General features: G+C 37.1%; 2 protein-coding genes across 5 annotated transcripts; one reads left to right on the top strand and one right to left on the bottom strand.

Annotated features, from left to right (window-relative positions):
- Positions 1 to 651: 651 nt before the first annotated feature.
- Positions 652 to 19,177, bottom strand: cfap70 (cilia and flagella associated protein 70). 4 transcript variants are annotated; one of them, XM_083565793.1, is made up of 26 exons: positions 17,941 to 19,177; positions 16,095 to 16,278; positions 15,139 to 15,237; positions 14,984 to 15,069; positions 14,252 to 14,434; positions 13,438 to 13,620; positions 13,242 to 13,336; positions 12,563 to 12,683; positions 12,347 to 12,484; positions 11,986 to 12,132; positions 10,492 to 10,557; positions 10,316 to 10,407; positions 10,140 to 10,200; positions 9,025 to 9,219; positions 8,154 to 8,285; positions 7,847 to 7,972; positions 7,622 to 7,755; positions 6,867 to 6,982; positions 5,441 to 5,581; positions 5,003 to 5,178; positions 2,398 to 2,550; positions 1,685 to 1,846; positions 1,470 to 1,559; positions 1,204 to 1,305; positions 968 to 1,015; positions 652 to 813 (listed from the first exon to the last, which is right to left on the bottom strand). In XM_083565793.1, the coding sequence occupies exons 6-26, from the start codon at positions 13,609 to 13,611 to the stop codon at positions 736 to 738; spliced, it is 2,547 nt and encodes an 848-aa protein (XP_083421919.1). In that variant the 5' UTR covers positions 13,612 to 13,620; positions 14,252 to 14,434; positions 14,984 to 15,069; positions 15,139 to 15,237; positions 16,095 to 16,278; positions 17,941 to 19,177; the 3' UTR covers positions 652 to 735. The 4 variants fall into 4 exon arrangements, with proteins under 4 accessions (XP_083421919.1, XP_083421916.1, XP_083421917.1 ...); XM_083565790.1 differs by lacking the exon at positions 17,941 to 19,177 and adding an exon at positions 17,048 to 17,181; XM_083565791.1 differs by lacking the exon at positions 17,941 to 19,177 and adding an exon at positions 17,048 to 17,181 and having other exon boundaries at positions 7,622 to 7,752.
- Positions 17,312 to 26,458, top strand: tedc2 (tubulin epsilon and delta complex 2). The gene is made up of 10 exons (XM_083565914.1): positions 17,312 to 17,507; positions 17,577 to 17,675; positions 17,778 to 17,836; positions 20,594 to 21,110; positions 21,190 to 21,243; positions 21,418 to 21,496; positions 22,721 to 22,853; positions 23,261 to 23,359; positions 23,685 to 23,872; positions 25,107 to 26,458. The coding sequence occupies exons 2-10, from the start codon at positions 17,578 to 17,580 to the stop codon at positions 25,260 to 25,262; spliced, it is 1,383 nt and encodes a 460-aa protein (XP_083422040.1). The 5' UTR covers positions 17,312 to 17,507; position 17,577; the 3' UTR covers positions 25,263 to 26,458.
- The last annotated feature ends 1,006 nt before the right edge of the window (positions 26,459 to 27,464 follow it).

Below are 27,464 nucleotides of genomic sequence, written 5' to 3'. Positions count from 1 at the left end.
CATTTCCATTACAGGATCATCGCAGTTTTTAACGCAGTTCCACCCGAGGGAAAGATTACATGCAACCAATATTGAATTTTTAACCCTTGCATACAGAGATTTCTCAAAATCTTCAGAATCTTTTGATGATATTATGTACAGTAGATTATGAGATATCCACAGTTTGATGTTGAGGAACATTATTTTGAAAACTATTCACAATTTGTAGACAAAGTTTTTTTTTTAGATTGGTGAACCTCTGCCAATCTTTATTTCTGAGAGTCTTTGCATCTATAAGATACTCTTTTTATTTTTTTTTAAATACCCAATCAGGTTCCTGACCTGTTGCCAATTAACCTAATTTGTTAGAATTGTAATTGTAATAATAATACTACTAATAATAATAATATTATTATCATTATTAATTGCTTTTTCATAGTCAAGACTTAGTAAAAAAATTTTCAGTGTGTAAAGTACTACAAATTTTGAGATTGTTGCTAGAGTGTTGTTTCTTAGACCCTCCACAATCTTTGTGGCAAATCTCAAAACATTTTATGAAAACTTTACCTTCAGCTGTTATGGATAGCCAATTCATAAGAAGAAAATAAATAAATTGTCAATAGCGTATCAATGCACCTTCTGTAAAAAAAACAAAAACAAAACACTCAACACTGACTATTTAAAGATGTTTAATTTAATGTTCTTTTTTTTTAACTGTTTTAAAAGTTTATAGAGGTGAACACTGTACAGGTGCTATCAAAAACATGGATTTCCAAATCCAAAACTTGTCTGTGCATCTGTAATCTCCTGCAGCAGTGCCTCTGATGCATTGAACTGTGTAGTCAAAGGGTAAAATAATTAGATGACTCATATACAGTACATTCAAATGAACTTCTCTGTGTAAATTTTAAGTTTCGGAATATTATACTGTTACTCAAATGATCATGCAAAAAAAAAAACCATCACCAGGTATTAAAAAGGAACCAACCTTCACAGCGTACTTGTATGACTGCTCTGCTTCAAGTTTCCTTCCAGTCTGAAAAAGCATTAATGCTCATTAATGTCAATCAAGTAAAGATTAAAGCATGGCTCAGCATGCTGTTGTAGTGCAATAAATGGAAGATACAGTGATGAAATCCAAAGCAGAGTTACTTTTCACAACCTGAAAGTGATTCTTTTTAACAGTGTTGACTTTAGCCATAAAGGAAAGATGATATTACTCACCTGTAAACAAATCAGTGACAGGTAACCCCAGACTTCAGGGTTCCTGTTATTAATGGCGTTAGCTTCAGTCAGAGCATCCTCAGCCTCAGTTAACTCGCTCAACTGATCCCACAGAGAAACAAAATGCAAAATGGGTGCAGTGAGACAAAGCAATGAGAAGTCATTAGACACTAGAATTTACTGCCATGATTACCTTTTACTGCAGAACTCTATTATAGGAAGAATAAAACACATGAGCATGTGATGTTCTGTAATCATGAACTCACCCTGTAGCAGGCAATCCCCAGCCCAAGCCAGGTGAGATAGGAGGGAGAAGTTTTGCACGCATGCATGTATGTAGATTTTGCTTTATCATACTGCAACAGATTGTTAAAAATTTAAATAAAAAATGTCATCAATGTCATTGATCTAATTACACTAAGTCCTTGTATAATGTGCAATGGAGAATACACTAATTTTGTGAAGCAAACTGTTATCTTACCTGCCCTTTCTGTAAGTAGATGGAGCCCAGATGCAGATAAACAAGATGTATGTCTGAAGGCTCTGTCACAAAGTCCAGTGTTCTCTCATAAGACTTTTGAGCTTGATTGAAATCCTTTATCATGTAGTACATGTGACCAAAAAGAGCCCATACATCAGGGTTCTGAAAAACAATTACAAGAAAAACATTTTAGCATTGACATTTAGCATTTTACAGGGCGATGATCAGTGATTTTAATTGAGATTACTAGCACAGTATGCTAGACTTAATGCTCTATGGATAACTGGACAGATAATAAGAGAAACCTTAATAGAAATACATTTTTACATAAATTATGGATAAACTATATTTGAACTGATATGCATGAGCAGATCCTTTATTTCTCCACACTTTAGCTGTTCCATCACTTTTTGCTAGAAGCTAATCCTGGGTCCAGATCATTTGTTACTCTCTTCTGTAAAACTAATTTGTAAAACTGTGAACAGCGTTAAAGGAACATCTTTAACATCGTTTTGAACGTCTTGAACATAATCCTGGTTATTTTTCACCATGTTTTATAGTATATGTTTTAAAGATTATTTAAAAAATAATTACAGATCAAAGTCTGGTAATGCATAGTGAAGGCAATGTTTAGGAAAAGTTTGCATCATAGATCACTTTCTACATATTGTGCAGCTTCAAGGCTGGAGAGATCCAGAATACACAACACATACCTGAAAATTATAATGAAGGGCCTGCTGCAGACTCGCCTCAGCACTGCTGTACTCTCCTCTCAACAGCTGGACTTGAGCCACAGCCAAATGATATGAGCTGCTGGGTCCTCCATCTGGACACAACAACTCCTGAGCCAAAGCCCTCTGAGCCATCTTGCACACACACACACACACACACACACACACACACACACACACACACACACACACAGAGACAGAGAGAAATGCTCCCCAATATACAAATGTAACTATACACTCAGCATATAACTACATAAGGAATTAATCATATTGGGCAATGTCACAGCAGTTTACCAATACACAATATACTTTTTATTTATTTGTTGTTATATTTACTGTTGTAAAACATCTGGAAAACAAGTTCACTCCTGTCCATTACATTACACGCTATACAGGTATTGCCTCACCACCACCTCTTTTTTTCTTTCTTTTAAAGGTAAAAACACAAAAAAACGCATGACAGAAAACATACCGACTGTTGCAAAGTGCTGCCACTGAAGACTCTTTTTATAAGTATTGAATAAACATTTCCTTACAGAAAGCTCTATAATATAATTGAGTATTGTGCTCTGCTATATATAATTGTAAATCCAGTTATTAATAGCCCTAGATTATGCAGAGCAACTGCTACTTGGGTCCCTGTGAATAAGATGTTGCTATAGAAATGTTCATGTGTTAGAACATGCACATTAATATAGACCTGTTCTTTGCCTGCAACTTTTGTAGTTCTAAATATACAGTATATATATACAGTGAGGAAAATAAGTATTTGAACACCTTGCTATTTTGCAAGTTCTCCCACTTAGAAATCATGGAGGGGTCTGAAATTGTCATCGTAGGTGCGTGTCCACTGTGAGAGACATAATCTAAAATAAAAAATCCAGAAATCACAATATATGATTTTTAAACTATTTATTTGTATGATACAGCTGCAAATAAGTATTTGAACACCTGTCTATCAGCTAGAATGCTGACCCTCAAAGACCTGTTAGTCTGCCTTTAAAATGTCCACCTCCACTACATTTATTATCCTAAATTAGATGCACCTGTTTGAGGTCGTTAGCTGCATAAAGACACCTGTCCACCCCATACAATCAGAAAGAATCCAACTACTAACATGGCCAAGACCAAAGAGCTGTCCAAAGACACTAGAGACAAAATTGTACACCTCCACAAGGCTGGAAAGGGCTACGGGGAAATTGCCAAGCAGCTTGGCAAAAAAAAAGGTCCACTGTTGGAGCAATCATTAGAAAATGGAAGAAGCTAAACATGACTTTCAATCTCCCTCGGACTGGAGCTCCATGCAAGATCTCACCTCGTGGGGTCTCAATGATCCTAAGAAAGGTGAGAAATCAGCCCAGAACTACACGGGAGAAGCTGGTCAATGACCTGAAAAGAGCTGGGACCACCGTTTCCAAGGTTACTGTTGGTAATACACTAAGACGTCATGGTTTGAAATCATGCATGGCACGGAAGGTTCCCCTGCTTAAACCAGCACATGTCCAGGCACGTCTTAAGTTTGCCAATGACCATTTGGATGATCCAGAGGAGTCATGGGAGAAAGTCATGTGGTCAGATGAGACCAAAATAGAACTTTTGGGTCATAATTCCACTAAACGTGTTTGGAGGAAGAAGAATGATGAGTACCATCCCAAGAACACCATCCCTACTGTGAAGCATGGGGGTGGTAGCATCATGCTTTGGGGGTGTTTTTCTGCACATGGGACAGGGCAACTGCACTGTATTAAGGAGAGGATGACCGGGGCCATGTATTGCGAGATTTAGGGGAACAGCCTCCTTCCCTCAGTTAGAGCATTGAAGATGGGTCGAGGCTGGGTCTTCCAACATGATAATGACCCGAAGCACACAGCCAGGATAACCAAGGAGTGGCTCTGTAAGAAGCATATCAAGGTTCTGGCGTGGCCTAGCCAGTCTCCAGACCTAAACCCAATAGAGAATCTTTGGAGGGAGCTCAAACTCCGTGTTTCTCAGCGACAGGCCAGAAACCTGACTGATCTAGAGAAGATCTGTGTGGAGGAGTGGGCCAAAATCCCTCCTGCAGTGTGTGCAAATCTGGTGGAAAAACTACAGGAAACGTTTGACCTCTGTAATTGCAAACAAAGGCTACTGTACCAAATATTAACATTGACTTTCTCAGGTGTTCAAATACTTATTTGCAGCTGTATCATACAAATAAATAGTTAAAAAATAATATATTGTGATTTCTATTAATAAATGTAATCATTTTCAACCTAAAAGTCCATAAAAACATTTCCCTATACGTTTTGGTTTATAGTGTTATCCGCGAGAGACCGGGAAAATCAGCTAAACAAACTAGTTATGTGGTAGTTATGTGCGAGATTTGAACCGCAGTAAAGCGGAGGATTACTATACTAAACAAAATTATAAACCCAACACTTTTGTTTTTGCCCCCATTGTTCATGACCTGAACGCAAAGATCTAAGACTTTTTCTATGTACACAAAAGGTCTATTTTTTGTTATAAATATATACAAACTGATGACAAAATATTTTAATTGGTTCTGGTAAGAGTGTTTTATATATTTTGTTGTGCAGCTCTGGATTACCTGTAATGCATGACACTGTAGTAAAAACTTCACTGTCTCCATGTAAATAGTGTTGCCAACTTTAGTAGGAGACTGATGGTCTTGTGAAAGGCTTTGTACAGGATCAGCTTCTGTTTCGTCACCTTCTTCCGCTCTAATTTCCCGTCCTTCTGTCTCATCCTCAGTTTCTTCCATCACTGTGGAATAAAGACTTTATTCAGATATTGCTACAGTAGTAGTATCATACATGCATAATCCTGCATAGGATTTAAATCAGATTAAATGGTCAGAATTAACTGCTAATGAATAAATAGTAATAAGTAAATATTACCAATAAATACCCGATAATTAGATTAAATGCAGAAGTGAGATCTAGAAATCTAGAACAATGTTATTGATGCCAAAACTATAAAGCCAAAGAATTGTATAATGTAGATACAAGAAAAAGAGATAATTCACCTGGTTTGTTTGCAGTGTCACACACACTCTCTGACCTCTGTTCCTGGTTGTTACAGACCAGTGCTGCTCTCAGCTCTTTAGTCGCTTCAATGAACGCCATTTCTGCTTGGAAGAAGTTCTCCTGGGACAAGTGAAACAAGCCTGTGCACATAAAGCAGGGGTAGTCTGAGATGATGAACTTCGGATTGGAAGGCAGTGAGTTCAAATTGCAATCATTCATATTGCTCCCAGTCCTGAGCCCTTGAGCAAATGGCTCATTTGTATAAATGAGATAATTGTAAGTCCCTCTAAATAAGAGCATCTACCAAATGCCTAATGCGTGAATGTCTAAGAGAGGCGTTCGAGAGTTTTTACACTTACCTGAATTCAGACATGGTACAAATAGATATTATTTTGTCTTAATATACCATGCCAAAAGTTATTACAGTTACTTAAGCACAGCATGTAGACTTTATTAATAATACTAGATAATATATGTATCAAATATATTTATAGTAATCCTGCCCTTAAAACCCTTAAAGTCCATCATTTTATTCTTTTAGTGGCACAAGTGCAGATGTAGAATAATACTGTTTATATTTCGATCAAAATTAGAAACAGAGATCTCATAAGTAAGAAATATTATCCTTTACATTTATATTCAGGCTAAAAGCAGTAGACAAACATAATAATGTTTCACATATCAGCCTTATATGCTGTTTCAAACAAACATCTTTTGCATATTATGGATTAGTAAAATAAATGTATTTGTGAAGAAACAGCAGGCCATGCACATGAACATCTAGTTAAAGGTAGAATGTTAGCTAGTACTAACATATACATTAAAAAAACAGCCATTAAAAAGCAGGTATCTTAGTGTTCATGTGGACTGTTTGATTATTTGGGCTACATCTATTATGGTATTTTTTACATGGTCTTTTAATCCGTTTTTGGCTCCAGTCTCACATGTATGAGCCTCTCACCAATCATATAGACTGAAGTCATGGTTTGAATAAAGATCCAACAAAGTGGCAGATTTGATAAAAACTTTGCTGTTATACCTACCTGGGTCAGTCATTTTTTTATGTTTTCTAAAACACTTTAAAAAATGTATCTCATAGTGTTTGCTATTGTCAGAATTCGTCAGTTCAAAGCCTGATCCTTCATCCTTCAATGTCATAGACAGGAGTCAAGAGAGCAAAACTGGTCATGGAAGGGTTAGCATTCTCTCTCTTCCCTGTCATTCACAGTAACACTATCTATTTGTGATGGTTATTCATGTAAAAGAGGATAGAATGCACTACTTTGTGCTGCTCATGAGCAGTTTGAAAAGTGATTCATTTTCATTTGTAAGCATGTGTTTATAACATCTTTGGGTAGTACTTTAACTACCATATCATCTTTGCAGGTAATCAGAACAACTACTCATTTTAGCCTTAATTCTTACCAAATAAAGTCCAGGTGACCACGGAGTTTGATTTTAAACAAGTGGCCCTCTCAAAAAAGGTCTCTGCTTCTTCATAACGATCGTTCATTTCTGACAGAATCCCACACATAAGTAAGCTGGTGAAAAGAAATAAAAATTTTAACAATTTATTTTAATTAATGCATACACTTAACACTCATGTACTTTATGAACACGTTTTGCATTTATAATAACCTTAAATATTTACACTTGATTTTGTTATGTGGCTGCAGGGATTTGTGCTCATTTAGATATAAGAGCATTGCTGAGGTCAGGCGCTGATTTGGGGTGAGGAGGTCTGATGTACAGTCAGTACTCCTGTTTATTCTAAAGTTGATCAGTGAAGTTGAGGTCAGGGTTACGTGCAGGACACTGGAAATCTTTAACACCCATTTTGGTATGTCTTTATGTAAAGTATGTCTTTATGGCTGGGGTCACCAACGTGGTGCCCACGGGCACCAGGTAGCCCGCAAGGACCACATGAGTAGCCCACGAGCCTTTTCTAAAAATAGCTGTTTCCTACTTTGTTAAATCATTGTTAATTATTATGAGAAATCATTAACATGATCAGTGTCTTCACATAGATGAATATCATTAATTATTAATGACAGACAGACAGACAGACAGACAGACAGACAGACAGACAGACAGACAGACAGACAGACAGACAGACAGACAGATAGATAGATAGATAGATAGATAGATAGATAGATAGATAGATAGATAGATAGATAGACCTGGATATGTGCTCTTGGTCAATAGACACTGCCAGACGGAAACACTCCTCAGCCTTCATATAATCGGCAGTAACCATGTAAAGCACTCCATAATCAAACCAGTGGGTCGGATTGGTGCGATCTTGAGCTAGCTGCTACATAAATAGTTTTGAAGAAAAAAAAAGTTTTGATATTTGGTCTATAAAAAAACTTGCTAAAATTTTGGAAGAAATTAGATCAAGATACCTCTTGGTAATAGCAGGCAGCTAGCTGATAATCCTCATTTAGCTGGGCTTCTTTGGCAAAGTGCCTGAGCTGACTGCAGTCCAGCAGGGGCTGAGCCTGGAATTCTCGTTCTTCTGCTGATAAAGTCTGAAAATTAGGGAGTAAAGCTGTTTAAAAGTCTGATTTTAAAACAAATTATGGTTCTTGGGTTTAATTGCAACTTTGGCTCCAAACTTCCAGTGCAAGCACTGATATTCATCAACAAAATTCCTATTCAGCAGGTTGGATAACTGGAGTGATTACCTTCTTTAAAAAGACAGAGCCCCACCTTATTAAGTGCAATATGCATCTCATCCACCAGGAAGACATAGAGTTGGCTCAGGAAAGCCTGCAGCTGCTCAGGGTTGGTGAAGGCTTCAGTCCTCAGCATCTTCTCACGCACAATCCGCACCACTGAGTACTTATCAAAGACAAAATTAATAAACTGATCATTCTACAAATAAAGCATATAGCTTTCTGAAACAGATCAGAACACTATATATATATATATAAAACATCATATTATTATTTTTTTTTATCACAAAACTTTACCTGAACCTAAACTAAACTATACTATATACTATATTTAATAAACAATGTTGCTGGTGACTCAAATTTGATTCTTCAGGAGTGTTAATTTATTTTCTATAACAGCAGCTCTGAAATAGAACCAGCTGTAAATCAAGTCCCAGGTTCATATTATTGTGGTCAAATTTCTATAGTAACAACTGAAAAGCTGCATTTTGTTTTCATTTCAGAAAAGAGAAAAAGAGCTAGACTGGTGAGAGAGGTATTATCATGTTAGATGTAAAAGAGTAGCTACTTGTTTCGTAGATGCTCCGCAACATTAAATGTAACTATGAATGGTTTTACATAAATAATAATAAATATTATGCAAATAGAACTGCTATAAAGGGAATAAAACACCTGCTGTTATAGTAAACCAGTGATAACATTGATTCTGTTTCCCATCTGACTGCATTGTGCCACCCTATTATTAATTCATAATTAATATTAATAATATAAATTAATATTAATAATATTAATTAATATTAATAATAATTAATAATAATGTATTATTAATCTTCTGCCACTGCACACCATGTTGTGCTTTAAACACAACATTAATATCTTTAGACCACACCGGCTCAATAACTCACTTTAATTTGTTCCTTAAAGGCGAAGTATTTCCCAGAGCAGTTCAGCTCTCCGAACAACTGAGTTTTGCGCTGCTTTTGGGTGGCAAGATCCAGAGGTTTAGCCCCAGGAACAAATGCATCTCCAAACATCTGTTCATACTGCTGCAACACCTGCGCTGTTACATTCATTATCTGTGCCTGGTATTCCTGCAATGCCTGCAGAAAAACCTCATATTATTTAATCATTTTATGTTAGTAGGTAATACACCAATACAGACAAACGTGCTAAAGAGAGATCATAACCCTGTGTATTAGAGAAAACAAGACCATAAGATATCTAAACAGGTGTGGGTTTAAGGTGTGTATGTGTATGTGTATCTGAACTTCACACATGCTAGTTTTATTGGGAATGACTGGTATGCTAGCATACAAGCCTCATTCATTAGCACTAATAAGAAGCTGCATCTCCTTGATTGGGACTGAAGTAATGCCACACATGGAAAATAGGGTATTTGTAACTAAATAAATGTGGGATAGAGCTTTACTATTACAAATATATTGGTATTTGATTCAAATACTGAACACAAATTGCTGAATCATCGTGTGTAAAATTGTTTTGAGACCAACAAGTGAAATATTATTGAGATGCTCAGGTCTGCCCCATTTCCCTAAAAGGCAAAGCAGGTCTATGTAACAACAGAAGAGATGGATTCAGGATTCGGGATGGGTTTGATTGTTGAAGAAGAAGGTTTGTCAAGTAAATACTCTTTTGCTTTGCAGGGAACAGAAACTGTTCCTTTATAAAAAGTCAGTATCATACTGGGTAGAACTGACCTTTATTCTGTTCACCTCCCACAGGAGGGCGACACAGACAAATAGATGGAACATGGATTGAAATAGTGTTATGGGGAGACATATGCATGCGCAGGTTCAGTATGAGAGCGAAGAAATAATGTTTATAAAGTATAGAGTAGATTTTTGCTATTGTAATGAGAAGGAAATGATAGTCTGTGTGTGTGTGTGTGTGTGTGTGTGTGTGTGTGTGTGTGTGTGTGTGTGTGTGTGTGTGTGTGTGAGCGCGCGCACGTGTGTGCGCACGTGTGTGTGTGTGTGTGGGTGTGCTATTCATCTCTCACTCTCTCTGCTCCTGCTGAATGTCTGGGTCGTGAAGGCCTTGGAGAAATCATCTCCCTCACTCTATAGTACAAACAGGTTCACAAAAACATTTAGTAAATCTCTCAATGCCCTCATAGCACACAATTTAACAAAAAAAATATCCATCACTATAGAAATTTATTAGAGATCTTTTTACCTTTTTGCTAGCTCTTCTCGCTGCCGTTTTGCAACCAGTGGTTTTTCCAAAGCAATTTCAATAATAATATATGCTCTTGAATCTGCATACATCTATAAATACATTTTTCAATAGTTACTCTAAAGACATGTTTGAAAGACTCAAACTGAAAGGAATTTAAAATCAAATAGACTAACCTGAGAATCTGCATTCACCTGTTGTCCATCAAAGTCCATCCCACTCTCTGCCTGGGCTGGTTTTCCCTTTAAAAACACACTTTCAGTTACAAAATAATATCCTTTCTATTCATAGATCTTTCCATCTATCCATCTATCCATCTATCTATCTATACTGTAGTATCAGATGCTCTGTTGGTGACATCAAGATTCAACCATCTGCAGTGAGGCCGCCAATCTGCTGCTTTTATAACTAATTGCTTTTGGAAGCCTGTTTTTGCTACAGCTCCGGATCCAATCACAGAGGATATGAGCCACCATGCTGTGTTGCACTGGGGAGTGGGCATCCGCATCTCCACACAATTATTGAATCTCTCAGTTTTTATTTATTAATTTTTTTTATCAGACGTCACAATTGTATTCATATTGTGCTTTTCAGAGACACTATTTTTTGTTTTTGTAAAAAATAAACAGATTTTTGTAAGAAATGAAAATCTATAAAATCTATAGAATTAAATATTTGCCAAAAATATTGAACAAAACTTTTCACAAAACCAAACAAGAAACCTATGAAGGCAGGTTTAATAGCACTTTACTCCCATTAGCTAATGAGATTAGATTGACAGCTCATGAAAGTAGAATCTCTATTGCATTTTAGAGCGTTTTGGATGTGGTTTTTTGTTTGCAATTTTAATTCTTCCCAGTGATTTAATTCATTCAGATTTATTTGCTGACATAGTTACAGATGCAGTTACTCTTTTTGTAACTTACATCTTTTCAGGCTTGTTTTAAGAGAGTGATTTTGAATGGGAAAACTAAATATTTGTATGACAGTTTTCAATGCTGCAGTAATAATAAAAAGTCATAATATATTTAGACAGATATATTTATAAGTTTATTGCATTAGGTCATCAATTATTACATGTTCATAAATTGAGATTATGCCTTATAAAATAAACTTCAAAGTTTTACATTTACTTTATTTCATGACCAAGAAACCCCCAATTCACTGAAATTGAAAAAAGTGGAGTTTATACTTAATTAAAGTTGTATTAAAGGTCAGTTATTTTACATGTCACACATAATTTGGCCAGCTACATTTTTAAACCTCACATTCAGGTAACCAATGCACTCCTAATGGTAAACAGCCACATTGTTGAATATTTACCTGGGCTGCTTGCAGATATTTTTTATTCTGTTCCTGAGTTATTCATGCTCTGCGCATTTCACACTTAAATGATCAGATAATTAACAAAACCTTTATGACCTGATTCAGCAGTGATAGAGTGAACCTATAGCGTGCATAGCATCCCAAGACTGTTGTTAATAATTTTGTTTTTTAAAACACAATTACATTTTTCTAACATATGATAAAATATTTAAGAATAATCTTACATAAGCTTCATATATGATATAAAAATATACTGTGCAGAAAATTGTGGTTGCAGAAAATTTCTATTTAACCAGAAAGATCTGGAACCCCCCAGTCGTATTTCTGAATTAAATAAAGAGTACCTTTTTTATTTCATCTTTGCTGTCTTTGCCTCCTGACGCTTTGCTGGGTGCTGCCTTCCCGGAGGATAAAGAAGAAGTTGGACGAAGAAAAGTCTCTGCTAACTGAGTCTTCATGTTCTCGCTCACCACACTCGCCTGCCTTTTAGTCTTCAACAGCACAACAGTTGAACCCCAAATTAAGTACAATGAGAGGATGGCAGAGAATAATGTGAATAAAAAAGATAATCATGCAGAGCTTTTTGCTTTTGATATAATTTACATAATTTTTAATTAGTGTCTAATAATTGTGTCTAATTTATCTTCTGATTTAATTCACTGTATAAAGAATAGCCTTGCATGTGATAATAAAGGTTAATCCTACCTTCATGAGGAGGTCAGAGTCAGAAAACGGGTGTATTCTGTATGCTCCACGTATACGCCTGACACCAGGGTACAGCAAAGGTGAAAAGTCAACATAAGCCACTCCATGGAAAGAAAGTTGAATCTCATCCTCCAGTTGCTGTACAAAAATGAAATAAAGTATTATTCATGTGGTATTAAAAAAGAAAAAAAGGACAATATCATACTAGTTTCTTACATCATTCCGTACAGGTTTTTCTTTGCCTGCTTTTCCACGTCCTGCTTTGCAAGCTTCAAACTGTGTACATCTCATCACTTCCACTGGCCACAGCCTGCATTCAGCAATCCTGTGGGACAGACTGAGACATGACAGGGAGTACTGTCATTAGTCAAGAGTCAATTAGCCAGGACAATCAGGGGGAAAAAGTACAGCAAGTACATCCATCCAAGTTCTTGGAGAGCTATGCCTTGATCCTGTGTACTCAAATGCTATGACCTAAAATTAGAATATCTGCAGTGGACTGATCATCCAAAATACAATTTCCATTTAGATGGCTTAACCAAGAAGAGCTGCCATTTTTTCAAGCACTTAAAAAAAAAAGCTTTAGGTGGGCAAATATACATATTGAAACATTAGCCAATGTTAGTCTTTTAAATATGCTTTTCAAATGCCAATATTTGTATACCGGTTTGCTGTGGCTATCCATGTTTTCATTAAGAGAAGCTTTGATATAATCAATGAGTTGGAAATTCTGACAACACTGGAACACAGCATTATTATGAAACCTGATTCTGCAAATCAAGAATCTAGCAAGAGCTATAAGAACTATAATTCAGGAGCTCTCCAAGTTTTGGAGTGGAAACCTATAATAAAATTAAAATAGGTGACTATGCAGTGCAGATGTGGTTTTCCTGACCATATAACTCCACCCGCATCTATTAAACAGCGGCGTGTTGTATCCCAGCTCACTCTTTTTCTTTTACTCTCAGCTTCAGCTCGGAATACCTTATCCTGTTACACAAACGTTTAATTAACTGTCAATGCATGCCCAGCCAATTTGTACTTTATCATGTCTGATGTGAGCTCATTGCCAATGAAACACTCAGACATACCTCAGAAGAATTCAGGTCACTATGCTCTGAATTAACAGCCTCGTCATTGATGAAGATACCTGGGATGAACTGGGCATCAGGGGCGAGGAAAGAACAAAGGGGCCATTTTTTTCTCCTAGGCACTGGCTCTCTTTCACCACCCATTTTTAATATGCCATTTGAGAATAACAACATCTGCTCTTCCTGAATATAAAAAAAGAGATTGAGAATGTAATTCAAGCACAAGGCTGTAAACTGTTTTGAGAAATATAACTGCCGTTCATCTCGACAAACTGAATAAAAAGATTTGTTGTATAACAATAATGAAACAATGAAACACAATTAAACATGAGGGTAAGAATAAATGCACGTAAGTGCAATGAATGCTAGATATAAAGCAATCTGTTGCATTGTTGAGAAGACATTTACAGTCTGAAATGTGCCAAGAAGCAATTACAGGACCAATTATTGTTGCTGAGAAAATGAGAAATCCACTCATTTTAATTATAAAAGAAAAAAATCTCAGAAATGCAAGTGCGTTCTGTATAAAGAACAAGTTTCCAAACCTTGTCTTGTAGTATTCTTTGTATTACATGTATAATTTTTTTTCCCACTCCTAACACAACTGATTAAACTAATAAACTTTCTAAATTGTATGTGTTAAAAAAGAGATAGTACTCAACTGTGCAGCTCAAGGTATATGCTAGTTGCAGGGTTTTGAATCAAGATCAATAAAATTATGTATGTATGTATGTATGCATGTATGAATGTGTGTATGTATTTATTTAATTAAATCCAGTCCTAATACACCTAATATAGTGGCATTTTCTCATACCTTGTTTGATTTTAGGGGGACTTGCAGTGCTGCTACATAACTGTGTTGAGGCCCAGCAGAAACATTCCAAACCTCAGGCACAGAGTAGGCCGTCTCCACTGTGACGCTGAGCAGATTAGTCTCAGCCACCTTGGTGTCTGAGAGCAACGGCTCTGGTACACTGACTGTCACTTTCAGTGTTGACTGTGAAAAAAAGAATCCACAGTCCAGTCGTTTTACTTTTCAAATACTGGGTCATGGTGTCAACAGACTGAGCCATTCTGTGCAGACTTCTCAATTTAAGGTCCTTCTAGGGGATTTTTTTAACATTCCGAAGCCAATTGTTAGATATAACTTATCCAACAGCTCCTGACTCTGCCTCAGGATCTCCATCCATTGGAAGGTACCTGATTAATTTTTTTATTTTAATTTAATTTTTTTTATTTTTTGCGGCACAGTCTGAGTTTGTGATAACTCTTTGGCTCAGGTTCAAGGTGCAATATTTTTCAGAGCAATATTTATTTGAGCAACTTCCTTCCTTTTAACTTATTGTGCTATCATTGTATATCACAACAATAAACTAATGTTAATATTTTACACTGTGTAGTATTATTATGTGCTAGTGAAGAAAACACAATATATAAATTGTACTCTATGTTGTATGTATATTTTTTATAATGGTCATATATGTTGCTGTGCAATTCTTTTTTTTTTATTTGAAATAAAGAAAACTTCATTCAACAGTACTCTTACCTTAATTCCGCTGTCCTGTGAGACAGTCTCATTCGGAGATCCATGTGTAGGGTGAAGCACCACAGTGGAGGTGAAACTACACTGCCCTAAAATTCAGATATGTCAGAATGAATAGACGAATGTATGAATAGAATGAGCAAATGCTGAGGTCTCACCTTGCAACAGAGGGAGCAGGTCCACAACAGCCTGGCCTAAAACAGAACTCTTCTCCTCTTTTTGTTTATCTTCTTTCGGAAGGATCTCTATCAGTGTCACTAAAGAGTCATAAAAGTCACAAACGTTTCAAGTGGTGTTAAATCAGGCCTCCATTTATAAACAAAACATAATACTTTGAGCTATTGTTAAGTGCAAAAACAGGCAGGACCCAAGGTTTCTTGCAAAAAAAATTTAGATGTAAATTATTTGTGCTTGTTTTGCCAATCAGATAGCGTGTATTTTGTGTGATTTTGATTGTAAGCACGTTCTACAAATTCATTTTGCTAAATTCTCAAAAGATCCAGCTATGATCCAGCTTGTTCGTTACAAAACTTTATATTGTAAGATCAAGCTGACTGTGTGTATATGGATTTTGGGGATATTGCCTGAAAGTTTAAATTAGAGTAACCAACATCCAGCGTAAAACATGTGCCAAATTGTACATGCGGATTGTGAATACGGATGATCCGCTGTGGCAACCCCTAATGGGAGAAGCCGAAAGAAAGTTTAATCACACAGGTTAATGTCTATAAAAAATCAATAATAGAATAGCTGGTGGTGCAGTGGTGGTTTGACACCTAACAGCCAAAGGGTCTCTGCTTCCATCCTGTGATGAGGGTAATTCTCCATTTGGAGTTTCACATGATTTAGACAAAATCTATGTAGGGCTATTGGCTAAACTAAATTGTTACTAGGTGTGAATGTGTGTGCATGGTGTCGTGTGATGGACCGGCATTCCATCAAGCATGAGTTCATGTCTCGGGGAAGCCTCTTAAGGCATCAATTGTAAATTATTTATTGTATGTTACTTTCTGATTAAGAAACAGATGCAGGGAAATGTGAAAGATGTAAAATATAAAACATCAGTTAAAGAGTCTTTTCTCCACTCATACAAAGCTACGGTATATCCACTCACATATGACAGGTTTATGTGCTAGATCATCCAGGGTGTGGCTCGTTCCTGAGCATTCAAAGCCACAGGTGAATTTGTAGTTCAGAGTCTCCTCCGCAGACCCATGCAGCCTCTGTGAGTCTCCCAACAGTGCGCCGTTAAATTCAACACGCACAAAGCTGACAAACGGCTGGCCTTTATGACCTCTCTGTAATCATAGCACAGCACAAGAGTAATATTTGCTCATATATTTATTAGGGCTATCAATCGATTGAAATAATAAATTGCGATTAATCACATGATCATCACGAGTTAACTCGGGATTAATCGCACATTTGTATCTGTTCCTTATGTACCTTAAATTAATACTTTTCAAGTTTTTAAAACTATAATCAACATGGGCATTGACAAATATGGATGCTTCATGCACATGTATGTTTATTATTAGTGAAACCAAACTCAACATAGAGCATGTACACAAAATATTCTTGTAAATGTTTTAAAGTAATTATGGTGTTTTAAATTAGGTAAATCATCAGGACACCAAACAAGACTTTTGTTGTTTCCGCACGGACGGTTTTAATAGCCGGATGTGTGCATCGCAGCGGATTTTGCCGCTTGATTTGAGATTTGGTGCATCAGTAAAACAAATGTTTATTAATAAGAAATTATTTTTCGGTGGAGTTTTTTTTTTTTTATAAAATAAATAAAGGACGTTGTGAATAAATGTGTGTTGCATTGACGGTTTTATTTTCGCCTCTACTGTATTAATTTTTTGTGCATTTTTAATCAAATTTGGTCACAGACATGCATGCTGTATTAATCGCGCATTAATAAAATTAATGTTGACAGCCCTAATATTTATATCTATTTATAGATTAAGAAGTATGCAGGACGATCCGCTGTGGCAATCCCTAATAGGAGCAGCCGAAAGAAGAAGAAGAAGAAGAAGAAGAAGAAGAAGAAGAAGATTTTACCAGATTTTCTCCTTGCAGTACAATTATCTGCACTGATACACCGGACGCTTCATCCATGTTGAACATCAGCTGAAACTGAACACACACGGCAGCCGTCTGTCAATGCGTCTTGGCGTTGCCATAGTAACGTGGTGTACTCTCGCAAAATGTCCGACTCTCGTCTGCGTTAGAAGAGCGGGTGGTGTTGCATCTTATTCTGTCCGGACTACTCTTTTGGGCGCTAGTGTGCATTGAGTGCAATCAGCATACTCAGTTTTAGCACACTCTGTAGAACAGCAGTATGAGCACGGAAACACACGTGTTAAACATGTTTTGATCGCTGAAACAATGCATACTTTATAATAAATAGGGTGAACTAGTTAAAATGTGACTAACTTTAACATGTGACTTCATGTGGTTTTATACCGGATATGAGTGAAATCTCGCTTCCGGGCGGGTGATTGGAACCTGACACTGCGAGGTGAGCTTTATATCAACTAATCAGCCATGTTGTCAATCCTGTTAGTTTAAATGAATTTCTCTCTTTCAGCATGTTTGCACTCGTGGAGGAAGCGATCAGACTGTACAGGGCAGAGGAGCGCAAACTCACGGAAACTATCTGGCTATATAAAGAGCTCTTACGCTCCATGTGAGTTGTGTTTAATAATAGTGATGTGTTTGTCAGTAATATGGCTGTTCATGGCAACATGGCCTTTTAATAGTTTTAATAACAAGATGAGACATTTTGCAGGAAAACACGTGTGAAAGTCAGCAGTGAAGCAGAAACACCGGACAGCATTAAAGATCAGGGTAAGAGAATCCCCTTGTATGGAAAAGTCCAATAAAAATGAACTAACATAATATAGAATTTAATGTAAGGTTTCACTCAGGGATGTGCACGCACCATTGCTTACTTTCCTCTGTGTATAGCATGCAGTCTATTTGCCTGAGATTCATTCGTATCGCTCACGTATTTAAAGACAAACTTTCAGTACAGTACGTAGTTGGGCGGGGCTTATCTACTGACGGTGACGTCATGAAGCGCCAGTCAGAATTAACCTGGGGCCCCTCATTCTCACAGGGCCCTCAAGAGCTAGTCATTTAAATAATTTGAAATTTACATCCTAAAACAATGACCACTATGTTCTGGTCAATGTGTTTTGATAATATTTACAGGTACATTGTATAATTATAGCTTTGGGTACTTTTAAGACTTAACATCAGAAATGTGTCTGAAGGTCCCCATGCGTTATCTAGGTTCACCTTTGCTCTTTTGTTATGCAATATCGGCACCTTTAATAACTTTGATTATAAACCACAGAATAAACTGAGACATGCATGACTGCATAAACTGTCCCTTTTTGGTTTAGTGTCTTTAGTCTTGTGTGGGGTCTTTGGTCTGATGAGCTTCCTTCAGCTAAATAACTTGTATAAATGTATGTGTATTGGGTCAGCAGAATTAGAATCTGTAAAGAAGCCACAAAGCACCAGGCATGTTTTGTAATATGGGGTCACTCCTGTCCAGCACTACAGATGCATTATTTGCTTTGAGAATGTTGATGGAGAAGTATAGAGAAGGTCAGAAGGAGTTGCATTGTTGATTTAGAGAAAACGTACGACAGAGTGCCGAGAGAGGAGTTGTGGTATTGTGTGAGGAAGTCAGCTGTGTCAGAAGTATGTGAGGGTGGTGCAGGACATGTATGAGGACAGTGTGACAGCAGTGAAGTGTGCAGTAGGAACGACAGACTGGTTCAAAGTGGAGGTTGGACTGCATCAAGGATCGGCTCTGGAAAGGCTTCAGAGCCGATCCTTGATGCAGTCCAACCTCCACTTTGAACCAGTCTGTCTGTTTGCAGTGGTGATGGACAGGTTGGCGGACGAGGTCAGACAGGAGTCTCCATGGACTATGATGTTTGCGGATGATATTGTGATTTGTGGTAAGAGTAGTGAGCAGGTTGAGAAGAGCCTAAAAAGGTGGAGGTACATGCTGGAGAGAAGGAGAATGAAAGTCAGTAGGAGTAAGCCAGAGTACATGTGTGTGAATGAGAGGGAGAGCAGTGGAGTGGTGCAGTTTCAGAGAGAAGAGGTGGAGAAGGTGGAGGAGTTTAGGTACCGGGGTCAACAGTGCAATGTACTGGAGAGTGTGTTAGAGAAGTGAAGAAAAGAGTGCAGGCAGGGTAAAGTGGGTGAAGAAGAGTGACAGGAGTGATATGTGATAGAAGGGTATCTGCAAGAGTGAAAGGGAAAGTTTATAGGACTGTGGTGAGACTGTGGTATCATATGGTTTAGCTTGATGACTGTTTATGTTAGTGTTAAGATTGTTCTCACACTGGTTCTCTAAACACATTCCTGTTATCTGTTCAGTGTCTATAGGATCTTTACAATGTGAGTATGTATGGTATACAGGAAGTCTTTATCTGGACTCACACATCTCCAGTTATTATGTCTTCTTACCCAATCAGGAACAGTTTTAGCTCAGGTTTTTTTTCCCAGTGTGTATATATACTTGTCTGTTATCTGCATTAAACTAAAGAACATTTGCGCCATGCTTTTTGCTGTGTGATTCTTCCCTGATAAGAAAAGGCACCATGAGCATCATAGATCACATGAAACACCTTTTTCAAGAATGAAGGTTTTTTTGGGCATAATAAAAATCTAACAGTATATTAGTTTAATTAGCTACTGGGCATTTCCTTCGCTGACCTGCCCCTCCTGCTAATTAATTTAGTTACGGTAAGTCTTGCTTCAGTTAACAGATACGGGGCATTAACTATTAATAATAATAATGATAATGATAATAATAGTAATGCCCCGTATCTGTTAACTGAAGTAAGACTTACTTATATGATATCTGCTACATCTCCATGGTTGGGCAAAAAATGCTCCGCTGCCACAGACTGCCCCAACTTATCTCATAATTATGAGATACTAAGTCATAATTATGAGATACTAAGTCATAATTATGAGATACTAAGTCATAATTATAAGATCCTTTCTGTAATTTTTTTTTCCTCTTTGTGAATGCAATGCGCTTCTGTAAATTACAACAATTTTTAAATGAAAATTTAATTTTGGAGAAATTTCAATCTGGTTTCAGAACAGCTCATAGCACTGAGTCTTCCCTATTAAAGATTCACAATGATATAATTCTTGCAAGAGATAGCAGCTGCCTAGTTGTGTTGATCTTTTTAGAACTCACAGCAGCCTTTGACACCATAGATCATATTATTTGTTTTTAAATCTCTGTCTGGTTTCTCGGCCACAACCTATTTAAATTGACTTATCCATCCGCTATTTACTATTTACTTTTTTTTTTCTTTTATGATCGTGCTATATTATCACTTTTATGTTAACTCAAATGTTATTACTATTTTGCACATTACCTTTTGCACTTTGTTCAGCACCTAGGTTCTACCTCATAGTTGTTAGGTGCTACTGTATATGAATAAAGATTGAATTGAAGTAAACAGGCACTGAGTAGATCTTTAAGTTCATGTGATCAGGTTATCCATGTTCGCGTTATTGTCCAAACTCTCCATGATAATGCATGCTGTCTTTGTTTTGTAGGCATTCCTCTGAAAGAGAGACAAGAGCTTGAGCTCCTAGAACAAGTTCTGAAAAAGGCTTTGAAAATCCGCAGCAGCTCTGCAGTTAGCTTGAATTACCAAGAAAACCCATGTTCTAGTGGAAGCGTAGATAAAGCTCCTGCTGTTAAAGACCGTGATAAAAGAAACTCCCAAAAATCTTTATTGCTGTCTTCTGAGTTGAAAGGAAGCCATCAGCATGAAGGACAATTGAAAAGCACTGCTGGCTGTGGAAATGTTGCTACACGTCAGGTTCCGTTAAAGACAGGGCCGTCTTCTCGGCTCACCGTCAGAGGGAAGCATTCAGGTAAGAAACCGGTTTCCACACAAAAAACTACAACAGGCAGTGTACAAACAAGGTCCTGTCAGGTGACCAGTTGTTCCAGAGGATCTGACAGAGGAATGCTTAGTGTCAGTTCATCATCTTTAAAAGAGAGGACATCTCATTCCAATCCGGAGTCAGAAATGCAAAGTGAAGCTTTGGCTCCCAAAGAACAATGGTGAGATAAATTATTTTTGTTTAGCACTAGCTGTAGCTCCTTATATGCATTTTCTGAATATACATGATTTGTGTTGTAGGCTGCCCTCTCCATCCTTACCATTATGGCAGACACAACAGGCCAAAAAGAACAAGTTAGTATATATGTGTGTGTGTGTGTGTGTGTGTGTGTGTGTGTGTGTGTGTGTGTGTGTGTGTGTGTGTGAGAGTGAACCTCTTTTTATACATAGTATTTTGTGTTTGTATCATCATTGATCTTCAATTGAATATCTCAGTCTAATTTGCCTGTTGTTTGTCTCTCTCGCTAGACTGTGGAATAAATCTTTGAGCAGACATTCTAAACCTGCACCAGAGAGAGATCAATTTAAGAAGAGACTTATTAGTACTGTATCCTTTCAGAAATGGCTAAAAAGGAAGATTAGCTATGTTTATGTTTTTATGTTTCATTCTTCTTTACAGTTTTACGTCAGTTCATTGAGATTTATGGATATTTGTTTATTCACAGCTATCTTAAGGTCATGTTGCGGCATTTCAATCTGGTTGAGGTCTGGACACTGACTGGGCCATTGCAACGCCTTGGTTTAGTTGTTTTTCTGCTATTCTGTTGTAGATTTGCTGGTGTGTTGGGATAGTTGTCCTGCTGCATGATAGACAGATGGCCTACATCAGACTTTAGAATACTTTGGCTTTTAGCCAACTCAATGGCTTTAAGGTCCTCAGATCCTGTGGATGCAACAAGCCCAAATCATCACCCCTCTACCATCACCCCACTACTATGTGCTTGTAATGAGGCATTTGTGCTGACATGCAGTATTTGGTTTTTTACAAGAGTGCATTATGACCAAACCTCTCCACTTTGGTCTCATCTGTCCAAGGGACATTTCCAAAATTCCTCTGATTTGTCAAAACTAAGCCATACTTCCATGTTTGTTTGATTTTTTTTAGATAAGGGAGGCTTTTTCTTGGTAACCTAAACAAATCATACTTTTATTTAGGGCACTTAGCCTCTTAAATCCTATGGAAGTAGTAAAGGTGTACTTAGTTTTTCCATTTTGGCTGTGTAATATATAATGAGTTGTTTATCTGAGGTTGTATTTACCTGATAAAGACACACATTCTGTGACCTCTGTTTTAAGGCATTTTTTCACCCAGCAAAGTTTTTTGCTGTGTTCTTTTCTGCTCTTGTGTGCGGAGAGGGGCTGCTGTTTGTGAACATGTTTGTTTACAGACTGTTGCGTGCAATCCTGAAATACAGCTTTTTGCAGAAGTTATTTGTCGTGAGAAACTGGTTTCTCTTTAATGGCGTGATTCAGGCTTCAGCTTAAAGGCTGTCCAAGCCTTTAGTTCTTAAGATTGGCATTAAAAACAAGGGGATTTGCAACAGTTGCAGTTGCAAATCTTTACACTAATGATTCAGTGTCTAGTTTGAGCAGTTACAATTATATTGTAATATTATGGTGCTAGATTCTTTTGAATGTGTTTGTTTTTTTTTTTCTCCCCTCAGTTCCCACAGCTTTTTATTTGCCTTATTTTCTTAAAAATATATATTTTTTACAAATTTAACCACAGGTCACACCCTTATCATGGCTCCTTGACCTCTGAATGTGCCAGTTTCCCAACGAGTGGTCTTCTGTTCAAATAGCTGCCATGGAAGAAGAGCTTGATGTCCTTACACAGTTAGGGCTCGACCTGACTCACTGCTATAATGCTGAGCTCCAAAGCCACCAACTGGGATGGAGTCCAGGTAGTGGATTATTAAAAGAACAGACTTGAAGAGAGAAAACACACTTCAGGGAGTCTGCAAGAGATTGTAGCAGAAGGGTGTAGGAGGAGAGACTGAGAGATGAACCACAGGACCAGAGGGAGTAATGTGGAGCTTTTAAGGCTTTCAGTCATCTCACTCAGTAGAGAATTGATCTAATGCTCTTATTTGCTTTAACACCAGTCATAATGTGGTTTTATTCTGGCAGCTTTTAAAATCCAAGCTAGTGTTGCCTTAGTGGAAACAGCACAGCTCTGGTGTATGTGAAAATAACCGTGTGTGTGTGTGTGTGTGTGTGTGTGTGTGTGTGTGTGTGTGTGTGTGTGTGTGTGTGTGTGTGTGTGTGTGTGTGTGTGTGTGTGTGTGTGTGTGTGTGTGTGTGTGTGCAGAACTATCAACAGAGAAGGAATATTTATCTCTGCTAATGCTGACAGGACTGGAAAAAATTATGGTGCAGATAATTAAGGAAGCTGATCGTCTCAAAAAAGGTACTTAATGGAGCCTGTTTTTTGAGGGACAGGGAGCTTTACCATTGGCATAGTCGTAGCCAATCTGCACATGTTTTATTAATTCTGGATCAGATTAACATGTATTTAGAGAATATACATAAAAAAAAATAAAAATAAGGTAAATGAGCTGAACTAAATGGGCAATAGTAGTAAAAACTAAAACTGTAAACAAATATAAAAAAAAACTGTAATAAATGCACTATGAATGCAATAGAGGCACAGTTGCTAGAATAGCATCTGGATACAGCTTTAATTGTAATATTCTTGCTATTTCTTTTTTATTTTTATGAATGCTTTCTCTCAGATTGGGAGAGAAAGATGGCATGGTGGTACCGGACTTTGTGTCCATTGCACAGCAGGGTTGAGTGGCACAGCTCAGAGCGACCCTGCATTCCCCCTTTACTGGCTTATAGCAGTAAAGGCGAGTTAGAAGAGCTGCAGAGTCTGAGGCTGTATGTATCTCAGCTGAAGCTGGAGATCCATGCCCACCAGGTCAGAGCAAAATTTGGTTTCATTTAAACATTTAGAATGTATTTTGAATACTCAAATGTTTTAGGTAAAATTATAGCAAATATTTTAAGTAAATACAACAGAAATATTATATGTATAACACTCCTTAATTTTCTTCTACTTCTTTTGGTTGCTTCCATTAGGGGACAGCAGAACATCCGTCTCCATTTCACTCTGCACTTTACATCTGCCTTTATCAAACCAACCCACTTGCATGTCTTCCATCATCACATACCTAAACTTCTTCCTTGGCCTTCCTCTTTTCCTTCTGCCTGGCAGCTTCATCAGCATTCTTTTACCTATTATTCTTTCTACTCCTATCCATCCTCCTGTCCTTTTGACAATGGCATGGCCTTATTTTTTTTTTTATCCATTCTGTATTTTCACTCATTTTTGTTTATCCATTAGGTACTGATCTGTTTATCTTCATAATAGTTATCAGTATTTCAACTTTAAAATTTCAGAGAAACTTGGGTATTGGACAAACATGAAATGGTCTACTTTTGTAAAACAAACGAGCTGAAACAGTGGCTTATGGATGCAACGAATATCACTGGTTTTAATTATGTATTGAGTAAATGTTTGATAATTAAGCACATTTACTATGATGCAGAAAAGGCAAACAGAAATATCACAGTTCTTTTGTCATTTTCCTTTAAATATTAATAAAGATGAAGGTTTTGAGGGGAAGGAGGAAAATAATGATGTAGGGCCTCATACAGTCACTCTATCTGATATTACAATGGCACCAAGACTGCAGTTGGTGTTTGTTTATTAGCACCTGTAATAGCAGGCATGCGTTAGAGAGTTTTGCACCATTGGTGTTTGATTAGGCTATGCGTTTTACCCCCAAGTCATACTATATTATTACTATCCAACTGTATGATAAAACAGGAAATAATTCCTCACTTGTTTGCCCTGATTATGTACCTGTGCATGCCATACGGCCGTTCTGTTTATCTACAACATGAAACTCTTCACATTCAGTTTCTAGCTTCCTTATTTGAAATATCTTTCCTTATACCTGGAGCAAGTGTTCATTTGAGCCCCTTTTCTGATGACATCTCACTTTTGTTACTTTAGAGAAAGCCTTTAATCAAAACAGTTTATGCTTTTTTAAGGTTTGGATCAATTTGATACCTAAAAAAAAAGTTCTTATTGTGTTTAATTCCATTACATAAATGACAGACGCTCTTTGCATTTTTTCTTACTACAGGCCATGTGCGATACACTCATCAATCAAATCTCCTGCGAGTCCCCATCATCTAATCGTCCCAGTGCTACTGCTCTACGTGGTGTTTATTCGCTCCTAGGAGAGGGAGGTGCTCAGTTTCCAAGTTTGGTCTTGGACAATGATTCCGCTCAAATGTGAAGAAAAATAATGCTAACTTTTTTTATAATAAGTGGACCAATTAATTAGATCTGATTGATTTCTTACCCACGGAAACAATTTGGATAGCGTCCTCCAGATTTTTTAGTGTGTGTGTTCAACAGATGTTGTCTTTATCTATTGGGTTAAATGCTGGCAGTCAAGATCCTGCAGCTGCTTGGATGTAGGAGGAATTAAGCTGCCAGCTGCCATTAGCAGCTGTTTTTCTTCTACTTGCCACCATTCCAAATCACCGCTCTGTAGTACGCTCTGTAGTACGCTCTGTAGTACGCTCTGTAGTACGCTCTGTAGTACGCTCTGTAGTACGCTTATCAGCAGCTTTTTTTTACATTTCAAGAATTTATATTACAAAGATAGTTAATATAAATGTTGATTTATGTCTTATGAGTCATCTTTTGCTGAGGTTTTACCAGCAGAGAGCACCATTTTGCACAATCTTAGTCACGTCTGTCCTCCTGGTTTGCATCTTCTGCTGTGATGTAGATTTTAGAACTTAAGGGCTTGTTAATGAGCTGATTAGTTAAGATGCATGTTTTGTGAAAAAGGAAAGCAGCAAAACATGCAGCAAAGGAAACCCAGGCGCCTGGAGTGCGAGATAATGCCTGAATTGAGTATTGTGAGAAGTTCTCACAAAATTGTCAATGAATTAGGAACAAATTAGATTTTTATTTAATTTAAAATCTTTTAAATCTCCTGAGGACATTTGCTGTTCTTTTTACTCCTATATTCCCTTGTCAGATTGTTATTTTAAAATATGCATGTTCATAAACACAAAAACAGAAAAAAAAAATGACGTGTGTGCTTTTATGAGAAAAATGATTTTTTTTTTTTTTTTGTCAATCATGAAACAACGCAATACAGAAAACTATATGCTGTTATTATTTCACAGAAATAAATTCTTTGTTTTAGATCATTGAAGAATTTTTATTACGCACAGGACATAAGGGTAGTGTTCCTACATACACAATGCACACATTTTCTTATGACTTGCTTATAGGCCATGCGGCAAACATTTATGAGCATTATTGTTGTTTATTAAAGCATGCATCATATACAACAATGTACAGGGATTTTGATGATCTGTTGTTAATATGAATAGGGAGGATATACCCTTACTATATGTTACATAATCACAGAGTTGTAAAGTTTTAAGAATAAAATAATATTGTTGTTGGTTATATAATGGCATAGTGTATATATACTAGAAAATACGTGGTATGAAAGGGCAACATTTGTAAATGACTTTGTGGACGTATAAACAGCAGCTGCATTTTTAAAAAACGTGAAACTGAAATGAATACTTGTGATGTTTACGGTGTAACATAATTGAGGTGTAATAATTATGTTTGGAGTCCCGGCTGATTTTTCTCACTGAACTAATGTTGCATTTTGAGCACTTTAGTTCTGTGTTCAATCTAATTATGTATGTGTACAGCACACTGAACAAATCTTTAAGTGTTTCCTTGGTTACAAAGAAGACGTAAATGATACGTTAGGTTTATTCACGGTTGTATGTCTACTACATAGCTTTTCTCCAGAATGCAGTTTCAATGTTCTCCCAGCTCAACAGTGTGACTCATCCTGCTCTTTTGCAATACAATGAAAGGCTGATTCGTCATCATTGTGGCGTGTATGCGGTGTGATCAATACTGTCTTTGGCTTGTAAAAGGACTTGTAAGAAATAACTCCAGACGCCTGTAGGTGAAAGTGAGATCCTGTCCATGTAGGCTGATCCAGACGGGGGGACAGGTTGCGCTGGTGGGAGCCTCCTCCAACCCCCACGCACTCCTCTCTCAGTGACTCAAGACAAAAAGGGGGAAACCAAAAGAATAGCATAAAGAACACAAACAACAGATGAGACACCATGCTCATATCATCTATCCATTGATCTGGTTTGAATAATCAGGGAGAGATCAATCTGTTGTATGGCATGTAATTGTATGCATTCATGAAATAAGATAGTGATACTGTTTAACAGTGAAATTTCAAGTGATTTTCTGTAAAGCCACCAGCTAAGATCAATAATGTGTCGAAGGGCATAAATGTGTGTTTGACACATGGCTTTGTCACTGAAGGTGATCGTTGTTACTTGGCTAATATACTCAGAGCTGACAGATATCTCTAATTCCTCCATTCTGTCACAATTATAAATTGAACTATAAGGCTTAACATCCTTGGTGAATT

This window comes from Silurus aristotelis (assembly GCF_946808225.1).
Source record: "Silurus aristotelis genome assembly, chromosome: 17".
NCBI classification, from domain to species: Eukaryota; Metazoa; Chordata; class Actinopteri; order Siluriformes; family Siluridae; genus Silurus; species Silurus aristotelis.
Note: the sequence above shows the minus strand (reverse complement) of the source record. Positions and strands in the feature narration are given on the sequence as shown.